This window comes from Melitaea cinxia, chromosome 8, assembly GCF_905220565.1.
Source record: "Melitaea cinxia chromosome 8, ilMelCinx1.1, whole genome shotgun sequence".
Taxonomy (NCBI): domain Eukaryota; kingdom Metazoa; phylum Arthropoda; class Insecta; order Lepidoptera; family Nymphalidae; genus Melitaea; species Melitaea cinxia.
Window position 1 is genome coordinate 14,639,332 of NC_059401.1, and position 23,222 is coordinate 14,662,553.

The 23,222-nt window shown below is 34.2% G+C and overlaps 1 protein-coding gene across 1 annotated transcript in view; it reads right to left on the reverse strand.

Annotated features, from left to right (window-relative positions):
• The window catches only part of LOC123655891 (1-phosphatidylinositol 4,5-bisphosphate phosphodiesterase classes I and II), a 128,216-nt gene that overhangs the window by 37,453 nt on the left and 67,541 nt on the right, over window positions 1-23,222 (reverse strand). Inside the window, exons 5-8 of the mRNA XM_045591637.1 lie at window positions 19,692-19,877; window positions 16,931-17,122; window positions 6,917-7,099; window positions 227-489 (exon numbers count right to left, since the gene is read on the reverse strand). Coding sequence (XP_045447593.1) covers window positions 227-489; window positions 6,917-7,099; window positions 16,931-17,122; window positions 19,692-19,877 — 824 coding nt within the window. The remainder of the gene's footprint in view (window positions 1-226; window positions 490-6,916; window positions 7,100-16,930; window positions 17,123-19,691; window positions 19,878-23,222) is intronic.

The window sequence follows — 23,222 nt, forward strand, 5'->3', positions numbered from 1 at the left end:
TTAACAAGTGAGTCAAACCTAACACTTTGACTCCGATATGGGGTTGAAAAAAAAAACCCGTAAGGTTGGTTATATATATTATTGTTGTCTATGTTCGAATTTAACACGAATGAACCTTAACAAATACCTTAAAATGGACCTAAAAACAAAATTAGATCACTTCCGAGATCCGGCATAGATTTTTTTAAAAAGTTGTTACTAGTACTTTTTAATAACATGAACTTACCTGGTTCAAGCGGATGCGAGTCTAAGGCCTTATCGAGTAGCATATCGCCAAATATATCCCTGCAGTAGTTGGCTATCTTCGCTTGTTGGCGAGGATTGCAGTGGTTCTCGAAGCTCAATATGACAGGATAATCGGATGTCTTGAAAGCGCTCTCGGCGATCGCTTCCAAAACTTCCTTGGCACTAATTTCTGGTACGAACGTGTAACCGTGGACGATCACCGGCTCTTCGGTTCTACCGTTCCAAAAGTCCAGTTCGACGCACCTGATGGAGACAATTACTTATGTATTTAAACAAAAACATTTTAAATGTTTTAAAAACTAGCGCGTCAATATCATGTTTTATTTGTCGCAATAGTTTCGTTAATAAGTAGCCTTTAAGAGAATGTAAAATGACATATTATACATTTTATCCCGAAAAATGGGTACAGTTCCTAAGGGATAGCGCAATAAATAGGATAATAATATATAACGAGAATGAAGCCAGGGGCATTTGATTACTACTTATATATAGCAGATATTATCTATTAAGGTATATTATCTTAATATAATATTTTTTTATATAATACTATCTATATATGTGTGTATCATGTGTGTATATCTATTTGTATAATGATTAATCGTCAAAATGTATTTACGAGCATAACTACTGATTAAATAAAATAAAAATGCTGAACGACTACACCAAAATGAATAATCATTTATTTGTATTATATATTAATATATATTTATATTAATATATAAAACAATGGAGAATTATTGATGAAATGTTAATTACATAGATATATTTAGGCAATTTCGATAAAAGGACAATGCTTTCATTTCAACGTGTGTTATTATTTTTCACTGATAAGAATAAAAAAAATTGTACATATATTGAGATTTATATAACTTGTAATAATGTCGTGATAGGTTAACTGTTAACCTTACAGCCACATATACACGCCACGATTAGAGTAGCAACTACCTTCTGCAGAACTGTAATACAACATTGTTTGATGTTAACGATCTGTGGATACTTTCTGAACGAAATCAGCCTGTAAATGTCCTAATAGTGATTAAGTACCTCCTTTCCATAGAGGAGAAGCAAGCTCCCCAAAGGACGATCACTATCAGTTATTTATGATAACGACCAAAGCTTATACATGCTCTCCTATTTACGGAAGGGGCGTCCACAGGGACCTACAGTCAGACTATAATCAAATTTTAAATTAAAATACAAATATTTCCCCCAGCGGGAATTGAATGACACTACGATTGTCATTCCTACTCCCCTACTTATTCTTTTAACTGTAGCTGTGTATACTCCTCGACCTTCCATTTCTTAACCTCAAATGACCTGCCTGTCTACTCATTCAATAAATTCCCTAACATTTGGCATATTTTAACACTTGGCTTTTACAAATGATACGACGATAATGACGACGATAATGACGACGAGTTAGTGCAGCCATCACGGCGCTGAAAACAACTGTAAACAACAGTAAACCCTGGTGGGGGGCGTTGAATGTGAGGCGTTTATTCTTATTGTTACTGTCATTTTTAAGTGATAGTATATAATGTCAATCAGCCTTCACCTAACTAGCGATTAAGCAAAACCGTAGCATAAGTAAACATTGATTTTGCAGCCGACAGATAAAACAATATATGGAACACTTTGTAGGCTTTTAATTAAATAAATAAAAAATTGTTGCATCAATTGTTTTCATGGCATTTTTTATATGAAATACTGTTCTAATTACAAGCCCGCTAGTCCAGTTGACAGTGACCCTTCTGTCTGCTTCAGGGTCGTGGAGTCAGTTCTTGCCTCGAGTCCGTGCATTTATACTTACATTAAAATAAAATATAGGCATATATCAATCACAGTTACCCATACATACCACAGATTATTAATTTGATTTATTTGGGAACAGATGAATATGTTAACGTGTGTATGTTCTAATAAAATTTATTACTTTTTTATCTATTCATTTATGGAGATAAATAAAAGATAAAATACCTATGTTACATTATGGATACAAACATTCATAGAAGCAAAAAAAAACTCTTTAAGAGAAGTTTTTAAGCTTTAGAAAACTAACGCGATCAATACTACTTACTACTATAACAACATTATAAATAAATATTTCTCACATTTTTAAACGAAAATACAATTTCCGCTTCAGAATAACTAGAGAGTACTGTAAACTCTGAACAAGGTGGACAAATGATCATAATTCTACATTTTTTATACTATCACATAAATAAATTTCTATTCTTTCTCGTTCAATTTCAAAAGATTTCTGCATTTTAAAGTATATATTAATATGAAAAACACACATTTAACTGTACCCTATATAGGATACAAATTCCCATTATTCCTCTTAAGACACTCTTACAACATACATAATAAATAGATCTAAGAAAAAAATATCGTTTCTTCGTAAAAGGCAATTAAACAGACTGAAACATAAAAGTCAAACATCCAATTCCCTGTAACGAAACACGTCAGGAACACTCATCGCATCGGTTACGTTCAACGAAAAAATTCACGTTAAAGCTAGCTATATATTTCAATATCGAACATTCGTGAAATGGATATTCAAGGCCTATTCATCGCTAATAAGCTATTTTACATTTTAGGAGTATCCGTTTGTACTTGTAAATTTCCATACTTAGCAAAAGAACCATTTTAAAATGGTCATTGTTACATAAGTTAAAAAATGCTAGTACATAATTTCAACCTTTTAAATAGGGCGAAAGTTATATATCTTATACAAGTAAATATCTAATATATATAAAATTGTCGTGTCGCGGTGTTTGTAGTTAAATTTCTTCCGAAACGGCTTGACCGATTCTCATGAATTTTTGTGTGCATATTGGGTAGGTCTGAGAATCGAATAACATCTATTTTTCATCCCCCTAAATGTTAACGGTAGTCCACCGCTATTTTTCTTTAATTTTTAGATAAATTATATAGTTTTTATTTTATTATGATTTCGCGTTGAAAAATACATACAACCCTAAATTTTCGCCCTTCTACCACCAATCCCTATTTTTAAATAGCGTTTAGCGTCAAGACAACGTTTGCCGAGTCAGCTAGTTATTTTATGAAAAGCTACTTTTTCAAATCATTGTATACCGGATTGGTATCGGTGTCTGATATTACTGTATTTTATTGTGTACTAGAATGCAATAAAATAACCAATAAATAAATTAAATCGATTTCTAAATAGATAAATCATAAATACATCGTTGAGAGTTTCGATCCAAGTGGTGCGACGCGAGTTTAGTTACGATGGGACATACATCCAGTCTCGCATCAGTATTATAGAGATTCGGTTCCCTTACGATAGGGATTAGTTTCATATATGTATACACACAGACATTAGTCCTGGGTAAGGATCGCCTGCAGCGAGGTCCTAACGTACCTTTAATGTTTGTAGAGAGTAACTGTTTAATATCATTAAATTACATTATGTAGAACAAAATCAGAATTATACACAAAGAAAATATTAGACTATTGAATAATTTACTTTACATCAATGTTACATTTGTTATAGACTAGGTTTTACCAGCAATAAATATATGCCCAGACCAGTTCGGTTGGTGTATGTGTTTATTGTGAGTCTGTTAATATAGTAGAGCTAGTATTACGAAATTATATTTTATTAATTTAATACATAAGCTGAATTTCATTCGCAAATTTCATCGCAAAGTGTCACTTCAGCCTATCACAGTCCACAGCTGGACGTAGGCCTCCCCAATTTCGCGCCAAAAATAGCGAGAACTCGTGTGTTTTGCCCATAGTGACCACGCTGGGCAGACGGGTTGGTGACCGCAGGGCTGGCTTTGTCACACCGAAGACGCTGCTGCCCGTCTTGGGCTTGTGTATCTCAAAGACAGTAGTTTGATGGTTATACCGCCATCGGTCGGCTTTTTAAGTTTCAAAGTGGTAGTAGAACTGTGTTATCCCTTAGTCGCCTCTTACGACAGCCACGGGAACAAAGCGGGTGGCTATATTCTTTACTGCCGTAACAACACAGCAGAAAATAAAGTGTGATTATAATCAAAATAAAAAATATTTTTTATTTACGTGTAGGCTTCAAAAACATTTTTAATCGTCATTTTACACAATTATAACTATATTAGTCTTTATTAAATAAATGATGCCTAATATAAAGTTCTTATCGATTCGGAACGCAGATATTGCTGAAAAGAATCGGCAAGAAACTAAGCAGTAACTCTATGAAAAAAAAAATACTGTGTGTGCTTAAGACCGCACGGCAGAAGTGAAAACTTCATTGTGAATATGCTCAACACAGCGACACAACAGCGAAGAGCACCTGACTATATCTAGTCGCTCGGGTATACTCGGCGGCCCCGAGTTTACCCGATGGAGCCTTTCACCTTAAAGCGTGACGGATCATACTAACTTACTACCTAAGCAAAAACGTGTGTGCGGTGCGCAAAAAAGAATTTTTTATTTCAAACATAAAATATAGTTCAACAAAACCACACATATCTTTTATTAAAATAATCTTGAACCGACACACATGCTGTAGGTGTTAAACATTTTTAATATAAAAAAAAAACAACAGTTACCCTTTAAAATTCTGTCAACATATTTTTCAACTATTATTAAGTCATTCATATATTATCTCCAAGAACAGCGTGTTAATCATAAACTAAGTAAAATAAATCTTTTTTCCTTCATTGACAGATATTTGATATTTTATATTGATCTAAATATTTCTTTTCGTTATGGCAGAAAAGCATATCAATTTCGGAAAAACAAAGCACGTTGAAAATTTAATACAATTTTCATCATACTTTGTTTTCATACACCATGCTTATCGAACACGATCCAAATTAAAATCAGCGTTTCGTTCACGAGGAAATTCTTTCAATATGACATTCCTCGACCACACTAACGATCACAAAATATAACAAAACATTGAAACGAGGTTATATCAACGGGAGCTTAAATTCCCAAATCGAAAAACATCATAGAAACGGGTCGATATCGGGAGAATGTGATAAAAATAATACGAAACAGTTAACGCTCGCGTAAAAGAAACAACGTTTCGAATAAAGCCGATCGTGTTTATGTTTACATCGCTAGAGTCGTTAACATCGCTACGTACGATAACACATATTTTATATTAATACGTTACCGCATTAAAATCGCATTACATTAATTTGGAGATTTTGTAAGTTACAAAATTAAAAGATAACGAAACGATTACGGTAGCAACGTGACTGCAAACATGCGTTTAATATATTAAATTTTTTTTCGTAAAAGAAATTATTTTTACTCAACGTTCCAATTTCTCATTTTCTATGTGATTTAAATAAATGCTTTCCGCTTGTATTCACACATATAATCTTATCCCCGAAGAGAATTACACCAACTAGTAATTAGAGCTTAAGTTACCATCTACATATCCATTAAACCTAATTCCAAGATAAACGACGATAATTTTCCATTTTATATATTAATAGCTGTTTACATTATGCTTACAGTTACTAATTACTTCATTACGTTTTAGAAATTACATAGTATATCTGTAATACTAAGACCATATTATGATCTGATTTTAAGGTATAATAATACAGATGACTCATAAATAATAAGCAGAAGATTGTATAGGGTATTACGATTTTTTAATACTACTATAATGCCAAACAAGCGTTCGCTTCGCTCGCAGCCTGTAATATCCCACGGCTGGGCATAGGGCTCTTTCCCCATGTAGGAGAAGGATTAGAGCTTAATCCACCACGCTCCAATGCGGGATAGCGGATAAAGAGCAACAACAACTAGCAACGCAAACCAGTACCATGGCCAATGAACCACTATTGTATTAGTATAATCACAAGTGTTGTCGACCCTACCCCCACTGTCGACACAGCGTATCCCCAGGAATTTGGCTACATTACTCTCCACAGGAACACAACACAACTTAAGAGCAGAATTATGTGATTTGAATCTTAAGTAAAATTCACGTTCTTTACCCATCTGGCTGCTCAATGTAAGCAGATTATACTCTAGATTAATTCAAATTTGAGTTGCTTTTGTTTAATAAACTAAATTACAAACAATGTCTATTTTTGTTACTGCTTTATTCATGACTAATGACATATTTTTTTTTAACAATGACTACATTGTTTTCAGTTGAAATGAATAAAGAATACGTATAATAAGCCTATAATCTGGATTAAGATAAAAATAGACAGAAATATTTTAACTGATAATAAATAAGTGAAGAGATTATTAAATTATATAAAATGCCAGTATTCTGAAGATCCATGGAAGTAATAAATATGTCGATTTATTGTTAAGTTTGTTTTTTTTTTTTTCGTTTAATCAGTATCCTCAGTAAGTAATTATACCAACAAATATTCGGTGTATCTCAAAAAGTATTTTTTATACAACTAGGTCAGCAAACAAGCATACGGCTCGCCTGATGTTAAGCGATTACCGTAGCTTATAGACTTCTGCAACACCAAAAGCATCGCAAGCGCGTTGCCGAACCCATCCCCAATTCCCCCCAGGAGCTCTGGTCACCTTACTTGCCAACAGGAACCCAACACTGCTTGAAAACATATTATTTATCTATGATCTTCTGTAAGTTCGAGGTACAATCGGGCTGCTCCATATTTTGAACAGGAAATTTCCTGCTGTCCGCTACCTCAGTTAAAATAATAATTACCTGCAACCCGCTAAAAGTCCCTGCCTGTAGATCTCCACGCTCGACTTGCCCGTGATCTGGTGACCGGTGAGGTACGTGTTATGAGAACTGTTGATGAAGTAGTGCGCCAACGGTTGGTCCATATCATCGCAGAGGTCCAGCTTATTCGGAGCCACGATTGGATTGTCCTCCGACATTAGGAACCTGCAACAATTTATTGGTTTGAAATTTGAAGATACATAACGTTTATAAAAAACCTTATCAAGAGCCAAAAAAGACTACACACATTCGATTCATAAACATCTAAAAAAAAATCTAGAATTTTTTTCAGACTGCATCTTTATGCGATTATAGCCCTTTGAGCACGGAAACCAAAAAGTAGGTTGTGAAAAAAACCCTACCAAAGGTCAAAAATCACCGTACACTTTAGATACAGAAACTTCTAGAAAGGATTTGGGCAGACTGAATCTTTTTTTCTGGTATTACCTTTTCCGTAAAAAAGGGGGTATAGGGTAAGAATAATTTTTAATACTTCCAGTAAATAATTTATACCAGAATAAGGGATAGAACAATTCCTCTCAGAAGTTACCCACATAATGCGTTTGCAAATAAATTGGTATATTATCACCCTCATGATGGGCGTTTTATAGCCGGCAATCCATTTATTCCCATTACCTGATGTTACTTACCCATTCATTGAAACGGTGGCTATAACATGGACTGACTCGTAATTTTCTCGCCATTTTTATATCGAAACTAACTGACCCGATGGACCTCATGTTTTGTGTTAAAATATAGATTTTTTTTACACAAACTTTGTCTTGACAATAACGAACCCAAAATAAAATATCCCAATTCGGAGCAATCGTTCGGTAATTTTTTACCTACTTATATATTTATATAGAAGATAATGGATCACAGCATAGTTCAGCAAAAGGATATAAATAATATCTGAAGCTATTATTTTGAATCACTGCTGATCCGCAATTTTTCCTAAGCTCTAATGGTATATTCAAAAATAACCTTGATTTAGGAAATAACTACAAGACAGTACATACATTATTGATTTATTGTTAACAACAATTGTCAATCGGGAATCTCGTAGAACATCGGAAATAGAACAGCTGTTCGAACGGCAATTTATTTATAGACAATGACTTAAGCCCATAGAAAAGCCAGATTTTAAATCAGATCTACTAACCTAACCAAATTTTATAAGGACCTGTTTGAACGGATACTGATATGATATCTAGCACACAATTTAGTGATAGGATTTATCAGCAAGGTTTAAAACTTAGTCTGTTTAACACCAACTAAAAAAGTCTACATTTTGGACTTCAGGTTGAAAATAATAACACCTGACGGGTAACGTGAAAGTTAGTGGTGAAAAAAAGAAATATGTACGGCTCACCTCATGGTAAGCGATTACCGTAACTTATAGAAGTTTGCAACATCCAACTCTTCCCAGAAGTTCTAGTCACCTTACTCACCACAGGTTACAACACTACGTGAAAGCAGTATTATTTAGATGTGATCTTTCGAAGGTCGATGTACTTCCCCAGTCGGGATGCTCCAGATTTTGAGCATGATATTTCCTGCTCTGCCCTACCTCGGTTAAGAAACTACAAATTCATTTCACAAAAAATATCAACACGTTTTAAACGCAAATCAATCAAAACAACTTTTCGTATTTAACGCTTTGTCAATTTCAGGAGTCTTAAATCAAATATTCCATCACCTTATTTCGACTTATATTCTACCGGTCTAAATTAACCGCAATCAATTAACATCACTACTATTGCTGATGACACTTATTATTTGTTATTATTATTATGAAACCGCAGGTTCTTTGATATTTGAAATAAACTTTAATATTATATTCTTAGAGTACAAAATACGTTACTGTTGAACGAAAATCTGTTATTGAGAATTACAAGACTGAATACATACCCCGTTTTTCGTTGATAGAGATAGAGATCCAAATGGGGGTACACGATACTTCTAATAAGAAGTGTAATGTTATTTAGTATGTGTATATTTATTTAATGACTAGCTGTGCCCGCGGCTTCGCCCGCGTAGAAACCAGTGTGTCACAAAGTTTTCCCGGCAAACTTCCAGTGAAACTATTATCGATATCGGCTTAGCCGTTCCGTAAACCTTTCTCTCCAAGCCCTCTCTCCATTGGTGAAATCGCATGAAAATCCGTTCAGTAGATTTTGAAGGAATCTTTCACATATACTTTTGGGGACTTTGTTTAATAATACACTAACTGTCGCCTGCGACTACGTCCGCGTGGTTATGAAGATATGCATTACTATTAAGATGTTTAACGCAAATTATTTTTTTTATTTCAGTCACTTGAAATGCTTATCAAACTGAGTAACTTTTTAAAAGGCACAATTTAGTATAATTTAATAGTTATTTTTATAAAACCTCTCTATACACCACATTTTTAGTCTTATTTTCAGGCTGTATATGTTTCATACAAACTATCAACCCTAATTAAACCCTCTTAGCGGTGGAATATCGCAAAATCCGTTCTTAGCGGACGTCAAATAACTATAATCTACCTCCCTGCCTCATCTTTGTCCATCCTGGATGGATGGACCATCCAGCGGTTATTAAGTTCTCGTGATGAGTGACTCAGTGACCTTTCTCTTTTATATATATAGATTACGATGCATTATTTGGACACCTTCGCGCTATCTATAGAGCATACATTTTAAATTTCTTTTACTCCTAAAACATAGGACTTTCATACAAACTTCCAACCCCCCGTTTTACCCCCTTAGGGGTCGATTTTCGTAAAATTTGTTCTTAGCGGATCTCTACGCCCTATAAGGAGCCTTCTTGCCAAATTTCAAGTTTGTAGGTGTTATAGTTTCGGAGATTTCGTGATCAGTGAGTCAACGTACCATCCCCCGTTTTAACCCCGAAAAGGGGTTGATTTCTAAAGATACCTACATTATTTTGACACTTTCTCACCATCTATAGAGCATACGTTTTAAATTTCAGGTCTCTTATTTCAAAAACATAGGACTTTCATACAAACTTCCAACCCCCGTTTTACCCCCTTAGGGGTCGAGTTTCGTAAAATCCGTTCTTATCAGATGTCTACGTCCTATAAGGAGCCTACCTGCTAAATTTCAAGTTTGTAGGTGTTATAGTTTCGGAGATTTCGTGATCAGTGAGTCAACCTACCATCCCCGTTTTAACCCCAAAAAGGGGTTGATTTCTAAAGATACATTATTTGGACGCCTTCTCATCATCTACAGAGCATACATTTTAAATTTCAAGTCTTTTACTTCTAAAACATAGGACTTTCATACAAACTTCCAACCCCCCGTTTTACCCCCTTAGGCGTCGAGTTTCGTAAAATCCGTTCTTAACGGATGTCTACGCCCTATAAAGAGCCTTTCTGCCAAATTTCAAGTTTGTAGGTGTTATAGTTTCGGAGATTTCGTGATCAGTGAGTCAACCTACCATCCCCCGTTTTAACCCCAAAAAGGGGTTGATTTCTAAAGATACATTGTTTGTACACCTCCTCACCATCTATGGAGCATACATTTTAAATTTCAAGTCGTTTACTTCAAAAACATAGGACTTTCATACAAACTTCCAACCCCCGTTTTACCCCCTTAGGGGTCGATTTTCGTAAAATTCGTTCTTAGCGGATGTTTACGCTCTATAAGGAGCTTTCCTGCCAAATTTCAAGTTTGTAGGTGTTATAGTTTCGTAGATTTCGTGATCAGTGAGTCAACGTACCATCCCCCGTTTCAACCCCAAAAAGGGGTTGATTTCTAAAGATACATTATTTGGACACTTTCTCACCATCTATAGAGCATACATTTTAAATTTCAGGTCTCTTACTTCAAAAACATAGGACTTTCATACAAACTTCCAACCCCCGTTTTACCCCCTTAGGGGTCGAGTTTCGTAAAATCCGTTCTTAGCGGATGTCTACGTTTTATAAGGAGCCTACCTGCCAAATTTCAAGTTTGTAGGTGTTATAGTTTCGGAGATTTCGTGATGAGTGAGTGACCTTTCGCTTTTATATATATTATAGATAAATAATAACTATTTGTACATAAACCAGTGTTAAAAGTATTTTCTACGAGTCAACTTTAGGACGTAGCAAACATTTTCAGATGGACTCAGGGCCCGACCGCATGTCCACACACGGTGCCGTAGACGATGTACATTCAACTTCGATCATATGTATACATACACATTTGACAGACGTTAGTCTTATTACAAGACACTAAAGTTGCTAAACTGTACTGCGGCACGGAGCCGTGCCTTGGACATGGGGCCGGGCCCTAAATCAGAAACTGAACTAATACGATACAAATTGAATATATTTACACATTATTTTAACTATTAATCAAAACGTACCAGTATGAATTTACTCAGTAAGTCAGTACCCATTTTTGCAGACGATTCCATTATATTTTTAAGTAGATATACGAGATAAACGTGTATAAAGTGACCGAAACCATCAATTATATTCAACAATACTAGATGATAGACAATTGCAAATGCTTATAAAATAAACTGAAGTCTGCATCAGTTGCATTTACGTCACAAGGCGTTTTGTTAAAAATTTTAATTGAATCTCATTGACGGGCGAGATTGTAGGCGGCGATTGATCGTTTACGCGGACTCATTGACACGTTGTTTATACTTCGACGACTATTTCCGTTCAGATTCGATTACATATACATTTTTCGTTACCGTCCCGTTTCTTGTTAGTTTATAAAGGAAGGTTTCATTGACTATAGGCTTCTACACTCAATACGCTATCTAAGATAAATACATAATATTTTGCACTTACTGCATTTTACCCGTTTTACCTGTATAACACTATTCCACGGAAATATCGAGACAACAGTATCCTGTATTTTCAATCTCCAGCTATCTACGCGTTCATTTTCTTTGCAAACTTAGTAATAGCTCTTTGTTTGAAAGAGTAACAAATATTAAAAATAAACGCCTCTCACTTAACAGCCACAACACCATATTCAAACAAGCACAAATGCCAAGACTACGGAAAATACCAATATGGTCCATACAAATGTTTGACATGATCAGGGATCAAAACCGCGACCGTAAATAACTATACAAATGTTTGTAAGGAGCGGTGATCGAAAACACAACCGTAAGCGCAACAGCCAGTGCAATGACCACAACGCTTACGCTTCTTCAAACAGTCTAACAATTACACATCCATTAAAACTGACGACTCAAATTAGTATTAAATGAAATTAAATGAAAATATTGATTTCCCCATATGGTCACCATAAGGTGACACATTACACATTAATGTTTTTAACAAACGTAAAAAAATCTACATTAGAAAAAGGATGTACGCAATTCACACAAGGCAGAAGTGAAACTTCTTAAAAATCGAAGGTAGGCCGTTGGGATTTGTTCTAACGACGATGAAAAAGGTCGTAATGCCATGCAAAGCGCGTTGCTTACGCAGTAATGTATCCTACCTCATTCTACCCTGTACATTTATTAAATAATAATAATATCATTTATTTCAGGACTAGCCCATATAGTGTTAGTAACAATGTTTCTTATAACCTAGTCTTAGTACACAAGTACAGAAAAATTAAAATAACAACATTTTTATATTTACATTCTATTACATTATTATTAAACTATTCATATTACAAGGAGCTTTATCCAATGTCGCAGCATTGGACTCTCACATCGATCTACGAACACTTTCAGAATACTATTGTGGCTGCCGCGGAAACGCTTAAGTAATGACGCTAAGTAACGGCGCATTATGTGTTTGTTTCTTTATCGGGACACATTTTCGTTACATCGAGTTTGAAATCAAGATTCTAAAGAAATTTCACTCCAATAAAAGAGTCACGGTAGCAAATCAACTAACAATTTCAAAATTGCTACAATTTAACATTAGGTACAATTACAAACTAAGGTAATGTACCCAGTGTTGTGCAATAATCTAAAGTAAATGACAAAATTTATTATTTTGCTCTAATCTCTAGTGTCTCGGGAGACATTGACGTCTATTACGTCATCGGCTTTAATAAATACTAGCTGTTCCCGCAACTTCGTCCGCGTGAAATTTATCAAAAAAGTTATTGTTCAGTTCGCAGTTATAAAATAAATAAATTTCTAAAATATAAGTAGCCTAAGTTACTCCTTACTACATCAGCTATCTGACAGTGAAGTGCCATCAAAATCGGTCCAGCCGGTTCAGATATAATAAACCGTATATTTCAGAGGTAATATACCGTATTGTAAAATAAATACCAAAAATCAAGATCTCCATAACAAAGGCTAACACTATCCACCCTCAATCTACGGCATGTAAGTCGTCGCACTTACTACAGAAACACAGCACTACACAAGTGCAGTACGGTTTTCCTGTGATCTTCTGAAAATTTGTGGTACCTTTCAAGTCGAACTGATCTAGATTCTAAGTAAAAGGTAGACCCTAACTCGATATAGATACCAAAAGTCAAGATCTACATTATACACGATTAAGATTGTAAGATTAGTTAAGTTTTTTTTTTTAATTGTTTAATTATGTTAAAGATATTAGATTAATTAACGGTAGATATAGATTATTTTATGATAAATATATAGTAAAAAAAATCGAAAATTTATAGATTATTTATCATAAATATATAGTAAAAAAAATGAAAATTATTCGAGTTTATTAATCATACTATGTTGACAAGCACTAATTCCGCCGATAAACTGTCACGCAGTTTGGCGGATTATAAAATTGTACAGTATTTTTGGTCAAATAAATAAAGAATAATAATTATTATTATTATTATAAAGATATAATATCAATCACAATCCACCGCGGGTCAGTCGTCGTACCATTTCGCGTACCGACATACAGGTGGCCGTGTTTACTGAATGTAACGTGTTTGCTTACATTCGACCGCAAGCGAGTGTAAGTATCGTTACATTCGATAGTTTATTGCGTTTGATTGATCTATCGCCGTACTGTAACGATAGCGTTTGTTTAACTTTTATCGCGGTATTTTCATTTGAATTTCGATTTAATAATATTCATTCAATGTTTTTTAGTTGATACAACTATGATTCATAATTTTATATTAATCAACCGTACTGAACTTCGGAATAAAGCTATTTTTGGTGTGACGTCTAATAAATCGATGAATGCGGACTACATGCACGAAAAAAGATGACTCATCGTAGCGTTACGCTCATTGTTCGCTTGCGCCGCATCTATCTCTCTTACACTTGATTAGGATATGCGTCCGAGGGAGATGTTTTGTATGACGTTCTCACGTTAAACTATCGTCGGTAGACGAACTTTACAGCAACCAATTATTTTTTAATGAAATAGGTCGGCAAACAAGCGGTTAGCGATTATCGTAGCTTATAGACGCCTGCAATTAGAAGCATCGCAAGCGCTTTGCCGACCTACTCCTAAATCCCTCCTCCAAAGGGCTCTGGTCACCTTATTCACCACAAGAATACAACGCTGCGTAATGTAATGTAATGTAATGTAAAATGTAATCTTCTATAGTATATCTAAGGTCAAGGGTACTTCTACAGTCGGGTATCCCCAGAAGGATATTTCTTGCTCGTTTTATATACCTCAGAGTTAGTTTTCAGTGTTGTTGCTCGTAGTATGGCCAAACATAAACAGATAAACAAAAGAGGAATACATAAAGACGAAAAACATGTTTTAATAATGCCCAGGCAAACATATCACGAATACAACTGAGAGGATTTATACTTCAACGCAGCGTAGTGATTGCTTTTACCCGGGCCGACAGTGGATTATTTTAATCCCGGTAAATGAAACGGATCCGAGGGGATAAGCGAAAACAAAACATCTTCATAACAAACGCACGCGAGCAGGGAAACTACATACACACACATAAGACACATAATCGCCTGCACTAATGCTATAATGCTGTGGAATTTCTTTTATCGTACTAGCGGAAACTTCCGAAATGATTATTTAAAATTATCTTTGTATTAAATTACAAAGAGAGTGAGAGTAGGAATATAAAATAATTTACTTGTTCATCATCGTCGAGTAAAAACGATTAAAGGTATGCAAAGATGAAAATACGTTGCATAAATACCAAAAATTATTTTATTAGGCTTAGAGGCACTCGATCACAAACAAGTTTAAATATGACGTATTTTCATTTTGAAAAGCGAAAAACTTTATTTTAAGTTTGCTAAAGAACAACGAAGTAGGGGAAAAATCTATTTTTGGACTCAGAGTTTGCTTAAATAAAGCGGAGTTTAAAAAATAATTTATCATAAACTTTTAACATTTACTTACCATTATTCGTCTAATTACTTTGAGCAGATCAACAATTTTTATTTGTAGCAAATTCTAGATTAAAAGTAAAGCAACGTATAATTTTTTAAGACGTATTGTTTTAACTCTAATTAGTAGCTAAATACGCACGCGCGCTGAGTTTCTGCACAATTTTATACTATTTAGTTTCCTATATAAACGAAAACGAAAATTAAAAAATTCGATATTTTTTTAAACTAATAACTAAAACTAGGATAAAATGACAACAACTGATTGACGCATTGGTCGTAGTAACTGGCTACCGAGCTAGCGGTAGAGGGTTCAATCACTCTCCTGAAAATAGTATCGGGCTATAGGCTATAAAAAGTTTATTGTGGTCTGGACGCTTGTTTTGTACGAGTATATGGACCTCCAAGACAATCTTATTCCACAAGGTACCGTTATCTAAGTGTCAAACTTTTACTATTTGTTTATTTTAAAAACTTGTTTACAAATAAAATAAATAAACGTAAAAGTTACAGACCCGTCATAATGAAGACATCTAAAATAAACTTCATCAAACTAATAACAAAATGCTTGGGGCGCTTCACACTCACAGTTTTACAACTTTTAAGAGTTTCTGATGATAAACTCATAAAGTACACAATGCTTTTACGACAAAATTAAACTTGTTTTATTAAATGCTTTAAATTATTTACTTTAACAGATGCTATAAATTAAATAATTTGTTTATAATAAAGACCTCTTAATTCATCAAATTCCAAATAGAAGGAGGTTCACGTCTCGATTATATTTTTTATGTATGTTACCTCTAGAACTTTAGACCGGGCGAATCGATTTCGATGTTTTTTTTTTAATCTAAAAGTGGGGCGTGTCTTGTGATCCTTGTGGTTGGTCCCATTGAAATTTAATTGAGATCTAAAAAGTAGTAAAGAGCTATATCAAATAACGCGTATTTACTTGACTATTTTTTCGTCTACCTACGTTGTATTACGTATCAATGTAATTGAAGTCGATATTTTTAACAATTATAATTATAAATATAATTATTCAGAGTGTGTGATTTGAGTGAGATATTTAAATATAATGACGCCGCGTTGGCGCAACGGTCACACCCATGGATTGTACCCGTTGCCCTGGCGGTTGCGGGTTCGATCCCCGCACATGACAAACATTTGTATTGGCCATACAGATATTTGCCGTAATATGGGTGTTTGTGCAGTCCTTGTGGGTCTCCCGACCGTGCCTCGGAGAGCACGTTAAGCCGTCGGTCCGGGTTGTAATCATCTACGTCTGATATCGATCGTTACTTATAGTAGGGAATATATCCGCCAACCCGCATAGGAGCAGCGTGGTGGATTAAGCTCTGATCCTTCTCCTACATAGGGAAAGAGGCCTATGCCCAGTAGTGGGATATTACAGGCTGAAGCGAAAAATTTTTTATTACAATGCAAGCACTTTTTGAAGTTGTAAATTATTTCATATAGATTTAAATATGTTTTAATTGTTTATAAGTGCTCAACATAAGTATTTCAAGTGATTAGGGTAAATGTTACATGATAATATGGCTAGGCAGAAATATCACGCAAAAATAGTAGAAGATCCACAAATATCTTCCAATCTTTATCGGAACTCGTTATGCTGAAATGCATAGCACATCCCGTGTGATGAAATTGAAAAGCTTAAACAACAAAAAGAGAGGGTTCATAAAAAAGTAATAAAAAGACTGTTACCTTAAAAATCCATCGAATGTTAATTGGGAGCGCTGCTGGTGGTATTTATTGTGCTCGTAAGCCTTTATCAGGTCCCGAGCTCTCTGGATGTCCGCGTAGGGGTGCAGGATCTCGTTCAATCGTGGATCTCTTTGTACTTCGTTGAGAAAATCGACCAACTGGTTGGCCGACAAGTGCGGCTTCCCGTCGGTGCTGCAACGAATACTTAGATTAATTGAAAATTCTCGATTGCGGTACGGAAAAAAATTCATCTTCGCTTCTTTACGTTATAAAGTTTTTAAATTTTTGCGCGAACGTGATTTTGTTTCGTAAAATGTACGTTTCTCATTATATTTGCTATTTTTATCTGCTATGAAATATTTTCAGTACTTTTTTAAAACAAAGAACCCACAAGATTGTGTTTAAATAAAAAAATATTTTATATAACACAAGCTTGTACCCTGCGCGCGTTGCTCAGAAACCTTTGTGGGCTCATGCACAACACTTTGCTGATGATCATGACATAGTTTACGATTCTTTAGACAAACATTCATTTTCATATTTATAGATTTTATAAAATTAAATATATGTTAATATATCCACAACGAATTTTGAATTACACAACTTTATATACACTACACAACTACATATATTTCAAAAACTTAAGAGTTTTAAAAAGACGAACATCGATATTTTACAAATATGAACAAACGTACATCTCTCTCTTTAGGTGTCGTGTATAATTTTATTGATAAATTTAACTCATTACAACTATTATTACACTAAGAGTGGCAAGCAATCGTATGGTAAGCAGTTCCTTCTAGCATGTCAGTCAGTCATTTCAGCCTATCGCAGTCCACTGCTGGACATAGGCCTCCACAAGTTCGCGCCAAAAATGGCGTGAACTCATGTGTGTTGCCCATAGTCACCACGCTGGGCAGGCGGGTTGGTGACCGCAGGGCTGGCTTTGTCGCACCGAAGTCGCTGCTGCCCGTCTTCGGCCTGTGTGTGGCCTTCTAGCGTGAACTCTCACAAAATCAGGAGCATCGCAAGCGCGTTGCCGACCTTACAACCAATCCCCCCAGCTCTGGTCAAGTTACCACAAGAACACAAAACTACTCGAGAGCAGTGTTATTTAGCTGTGATCTTCTGTAACGTTGAGATGCATTTTCTGCTGAGCTGTTTTCTATAAGCAACTACTACTGATTTCTACGTAAAATCACCTGCTTTTATATACGATGAAGTAGAGGCTTATTAAAACATTTAATACAAGCAAAAATTTCTATAGAATTTAAGATTTTATTTAGGTTGTTGGCAGAATTTGATCAAAATTAGTTCAAGCTGTACTTTAGCTACTTTCTGATGAACGAAAGAGTGACAACGTAATCTAAGTCCATTTGACAGGCTCTTGTAGCCCGAGAAAGGACATACGTTTGATAATATCAGACGTAGTACATTTCTTACCACAACGAGACGTTTCTGGTACATGAATTGTAAGCGAAGTGACGCAATCATCATATATATTAAAACGCTGAGGCTAAGATAATTGCCTCACTTTTTAGAAAAAAAATTCACAATTGATCCACATAAATTACATATCATTTTATAGATTATTGCTTGCTCTACCAGAATCCACACCCACTTTTAAACAATTTAGACTATATAAAAAGGAAGGTTAAGTATGATTTAAGAAACAAGAAGTCAATTTTTCCTCAAATCAACGTGGATGAAGCCTGCTTTAGAACAAGAACACACACATTTACAGTTTCATCAACACAAATGCTTGTCAGTATCAAAATAGTATTGTGTGCGATCTTGAGTCCGTACGATTACACAAATATGTTAAAAGGTTTTTATTCTATCATATAAAGATGGTTTTTAGTGATGGCTTATTATTTATTTCAAAAAAGTGACTAAAGAAATATTTATATACAAATCTGATCGGTTTGTTTTTGACGTTTACTGTTTTTTTTTTTTACGTTTTAGCTTAAAGATGTTTTCACAGATAACCCATCGAAACTTAAGTTAATATGATTACTGTTTAACAAATATAACAAAATAATTGAACACAATGGAAACTTAGTAAACAGTAAGATCATAGTAGAAATGAAATAAACTTTTTATCTTTTATAAGTAACTTTAAAATTAAAATAAATACTTTTGCTTCAGTAAATTCAAAAAGGACAATTAAAATTGTACAAGGAACATATTATTTTTAATAATAGTTAAATTAAATCTAACACAAACTCAGAATACAGATTGCGGTAAGATATGCCGGCAAAGTAGACAACTAACTCTAAATCTCTCATCCAAAATATCCTACAACCTAAAACCATCATGTACTCCCCCTTATTGTTTGTAGAGCAGCTTACCAGATTACCATTAATCCTACGAAACGTAATCCTAAAAGGAAAAAGCGTACCAAGGCAACATAATGTAATAAATATTTCCTACTACATACTAACGTCTAACTTTACAGATTTTTATCGAAAACGTGGCACATTTTGAAGTTAATACTAAATAATCTTTTTATACCAAGGTGGTAAACAAGTATACAATCCACCTGATGATAAGCGACTGCAGCACCAAAAACGCGTTACCGTCCCTACCTTCAAACCTGCCTAGGAGCTCTAGCTATCTTACTTTAGGTACACAACACTACTTGAAAGACCCAGTTGGGGTGATCAGATTTTAAGTAAAATATTCCCATCCCTACCTCAATGTAATAGATATCGTAGTTATTTTAATTAGTTGTTGTGTAATCTATTCAAGCTTTACTTACAGGTTATTAAATATCTTCTGAACTTCGGTGCGCTGCGTGAGGCTCTTGTAGAAGGCGAAGAAGTCTTCAAACTGAAACTTCGATTGATTAATGGTATCATTCTTCCCCGTTGGTAAGCCGGACTCGCTCAGCGCTTTCTCGACCCTTTTCTTATCTTCTTTGTTTTGTGCGAACAGACGGACGATACTGTCAAAATATTACATTATGTTATTACGTTGACATATTAATATAAATATTAGAAAGACCCTGCAGTTAAGGGTTTCCCGAGCAACATTTATGATGCATACAACATGTCTGAAGTATAAAAACGTTTTTCGTGAGCTGAAATCGAAATAGTGACCGCTAAGGCAAGAGACCTTGCGCGAGTAGTGCGCTCACCCAGTGTTAATTATGTTTCCAATTTCTTATTTCGAAATTACAGTTTAATATTCTACAGCCTTAAAATTGCTCCGATGGAATCTAAAAAGTAATTTAAAGTATTCGTTTGAGAACATTAATCTCTCAAACAAATAATTTCAAACTACCTAAATATTTAGTAGTAGCTAAATACCCAGTCTTAAAATAAATCTGAAGCTTTTGTTTTATTCATAGAACCACAGTAATAAACTGGTTACGTAGATATTTGGAAATTCGGAATAAGAAACGGGTGCTATTTAATTGCAAATCATTTTTTTTATTTCGCACTAAGAAAAATTTCAAATTGTAGGCAAAAATACTAACTACATACCAAAATAGTCACAGCAAAATAATACAATTTCTTTTTCTAACATCTGAGGGAAAAAAAACAACTATTGCAATGTACTAAAATTACCTTTAGATAATAAACATAATAGGTAAAGTATAATATATCAGGCATATAGTGCATGTTTGAATTCAGGTAGTCAAAATGATTTATTTATAAGCAATTTTTAATGACTTAAAAACTGCAGTTATAATTTAACGGAACTTTTTCAGCGTAGTTAGATTTGATTAAGTTATTATTGAATAATTTGCACATCGAAATTGGTGCCATATATAAAAGAAGAGCAATTAATACACAACTATAATTTATTAATTTAGGTCACAAATAGAGTACGCATAACCTCTAAGTGGCTAATGTAATTTAATTGAATTATTATTATTATTAGTATCTGGGGGCACGGTAGTGCCCCCGCCAAGACGAACCAAAAAAAAAAAATAACGAAAAGACGAACAAAAAAAAAAAAAAAAAACGAAAAGCACTACCTATCTTTTCTCGAAGTGCTTCGTCGTTTTTTTGAACCCTCATAACTTGGGTTTGGATTATACCAGATAAACAAAATTCTGGGGATATGATGTCAATAGTGAACTTATTAAACATGTAAAGTTTCAATTGCATAGCTTTTATACTTTAGATTTTATTGATATCTAAAAAACCCCGATTTCGTCACTCACTGATGATCATCAAAATTCTTAGAGTACTTCCTGAAGTCCCAGAAAGCTGAAATTTGGTATGTAAGCTAGTATTAGTACACAAACAACAAAAAAATTCTAAAACTTGGAACTTTTACCCCCCAACCCCTTAAACTAGGGGATGGAAGTTTGTATGAGACTTCCGCAAATTTTGATACTAGAGGTCTGAAAATTGATATAGGGACTCCTTGTTATTAACAATAATAATAAAGTACATAAAAAATAATAATCGGTTATTAGTTTATGTCGAATATTTACATTTTGTAATTTTGGTATTTACGTTTTGGCGGAGATCACCGTTTGCATATCAGTTCAACATAAACTCAAAAACAGCGTGCTTAAACCGAATATGGTGAAGATTGGATGATATTTATAGTATAAAATGTGTCGGAGGTATAATGCAACTATAATATTGTCATAAGCAACTTACAAAAAGAAGTGAAATCCCACCAAAAACATTTTCATGTAAAATGTTGCCAAGACGAGATCATATGGCTCGCACTGTCAAAAAGTTATCAGATCTCATGTAGAGCCAAGCTTCTAACTCTACACGCCCTAACTCTACAAGCCCTAACTTCGCAAACTCTACACCTTAGTCAAAATATGCGGCTTGGCCGTTTCGTTACTACCGGCTGCCGATGTTGTAGTTGACGAATTTCCTGTCTCATTTATATAAATATATTTTCTCTTTTTATTTTTATTTGTATTATATGTATATCAATTATTCTTCTTCTTTTTTTTTTTAATAGAACTATTGTATGACAGAAAAGTAAAAAACAGTGAAAAAAATTTTCACCTTACGCCCACGTGACGGTAGCGAAACGGCCAAGCCACATATTTTGACTAAGGTGTAGAGTTTGTGAAGTTAGGGCTTGTAGAGTTAGGGCGTGTAGAGTTAGAAGCTTGGCTCTACATGAGATCTGATAACTTTTTGACAGTGCGAGCCATATGATCTCGTCTTGGCAACATTTTACATGAAAATGTTTTTGGTGGGATTTATATTATTCAACAATTTAAATGATTTTAATTAAAAAATACCTTGTAAAAAATTAAATATTATAGAAAGCAAAAATAACAAACTTTACGAGTATTAATTTCTTTACATAGATAAAGTTGTAAGATTCTAAGAATTCTTATCTTATTGTTGATAGAGGCATCCGTTTGAATAAATTTCATATAAAATGGCGTAAAATAATAACATAATTGAGTCGGTGCCAAACTTTTAGAAAACAAAATAAGAAAGCAAAGCGAAATTGACGCGTAAAACCTTTCTATGATATTACTGCTTACGCAGTTTACTATATTGGCAAAAAAAACAACTACAATTAATTTTATTACGGTTTAACTATTGAACAAATTTGTTAAGTCAGACTGATTTTATAAATGTGAAAATGTGTGTGGATGTATGGTTGTCTGTTACTGATTGACGCAAAAACTATAGAACGGATAGTAACAAAACTTGATAGTAGACAGCTAGGGAACCAGAACAAGAAATAGGCTTCGTTTCAACCACGGGGTAGCAAATTACGCGGATGAAACTGCGAGATACAGCTAATATTTGTATGATCAAATCTACAGCGATGTCTACGTGAAAAGCCTATAAGCGTCGAAGGAAATTGTTTAGATTAGAATCTGAAATTCAACAGTTAATTAGCTTTGTATTAAATTCCAGAGCACGACAAAGGGAAGTCGCTTGTAAATAAACGATTTTAGAGTATTAAATTATTATATTAATCATATATTGTATTGCGCTTAAAACATACTTAAAGTTTTTCATTACAATAGAAAAAAGTTGAGTAGGGCCAAGTTATCTCTGACAGACCACTTTCAGTCAACTACATATATTAGTTGAATGAAGAGAAATATGAAAATAGAGGTTATTATTTAAAACATTAAATTTTATATTAAGTGATAGCGCTTCAGCCTGTAATATCCCACTGCTGGGCATAGGCCTCTTAAAACATGCAGGAGTAGGATTAAAGCTTAATTCACTACGCAGGTCCAATGCGGGTTAATAACATAAAAATAATAATAAATTCTATATTGGACCAATTTCTTAAAAAATATCTTATTAATTAAACGATCGCTATCAGTTGTACA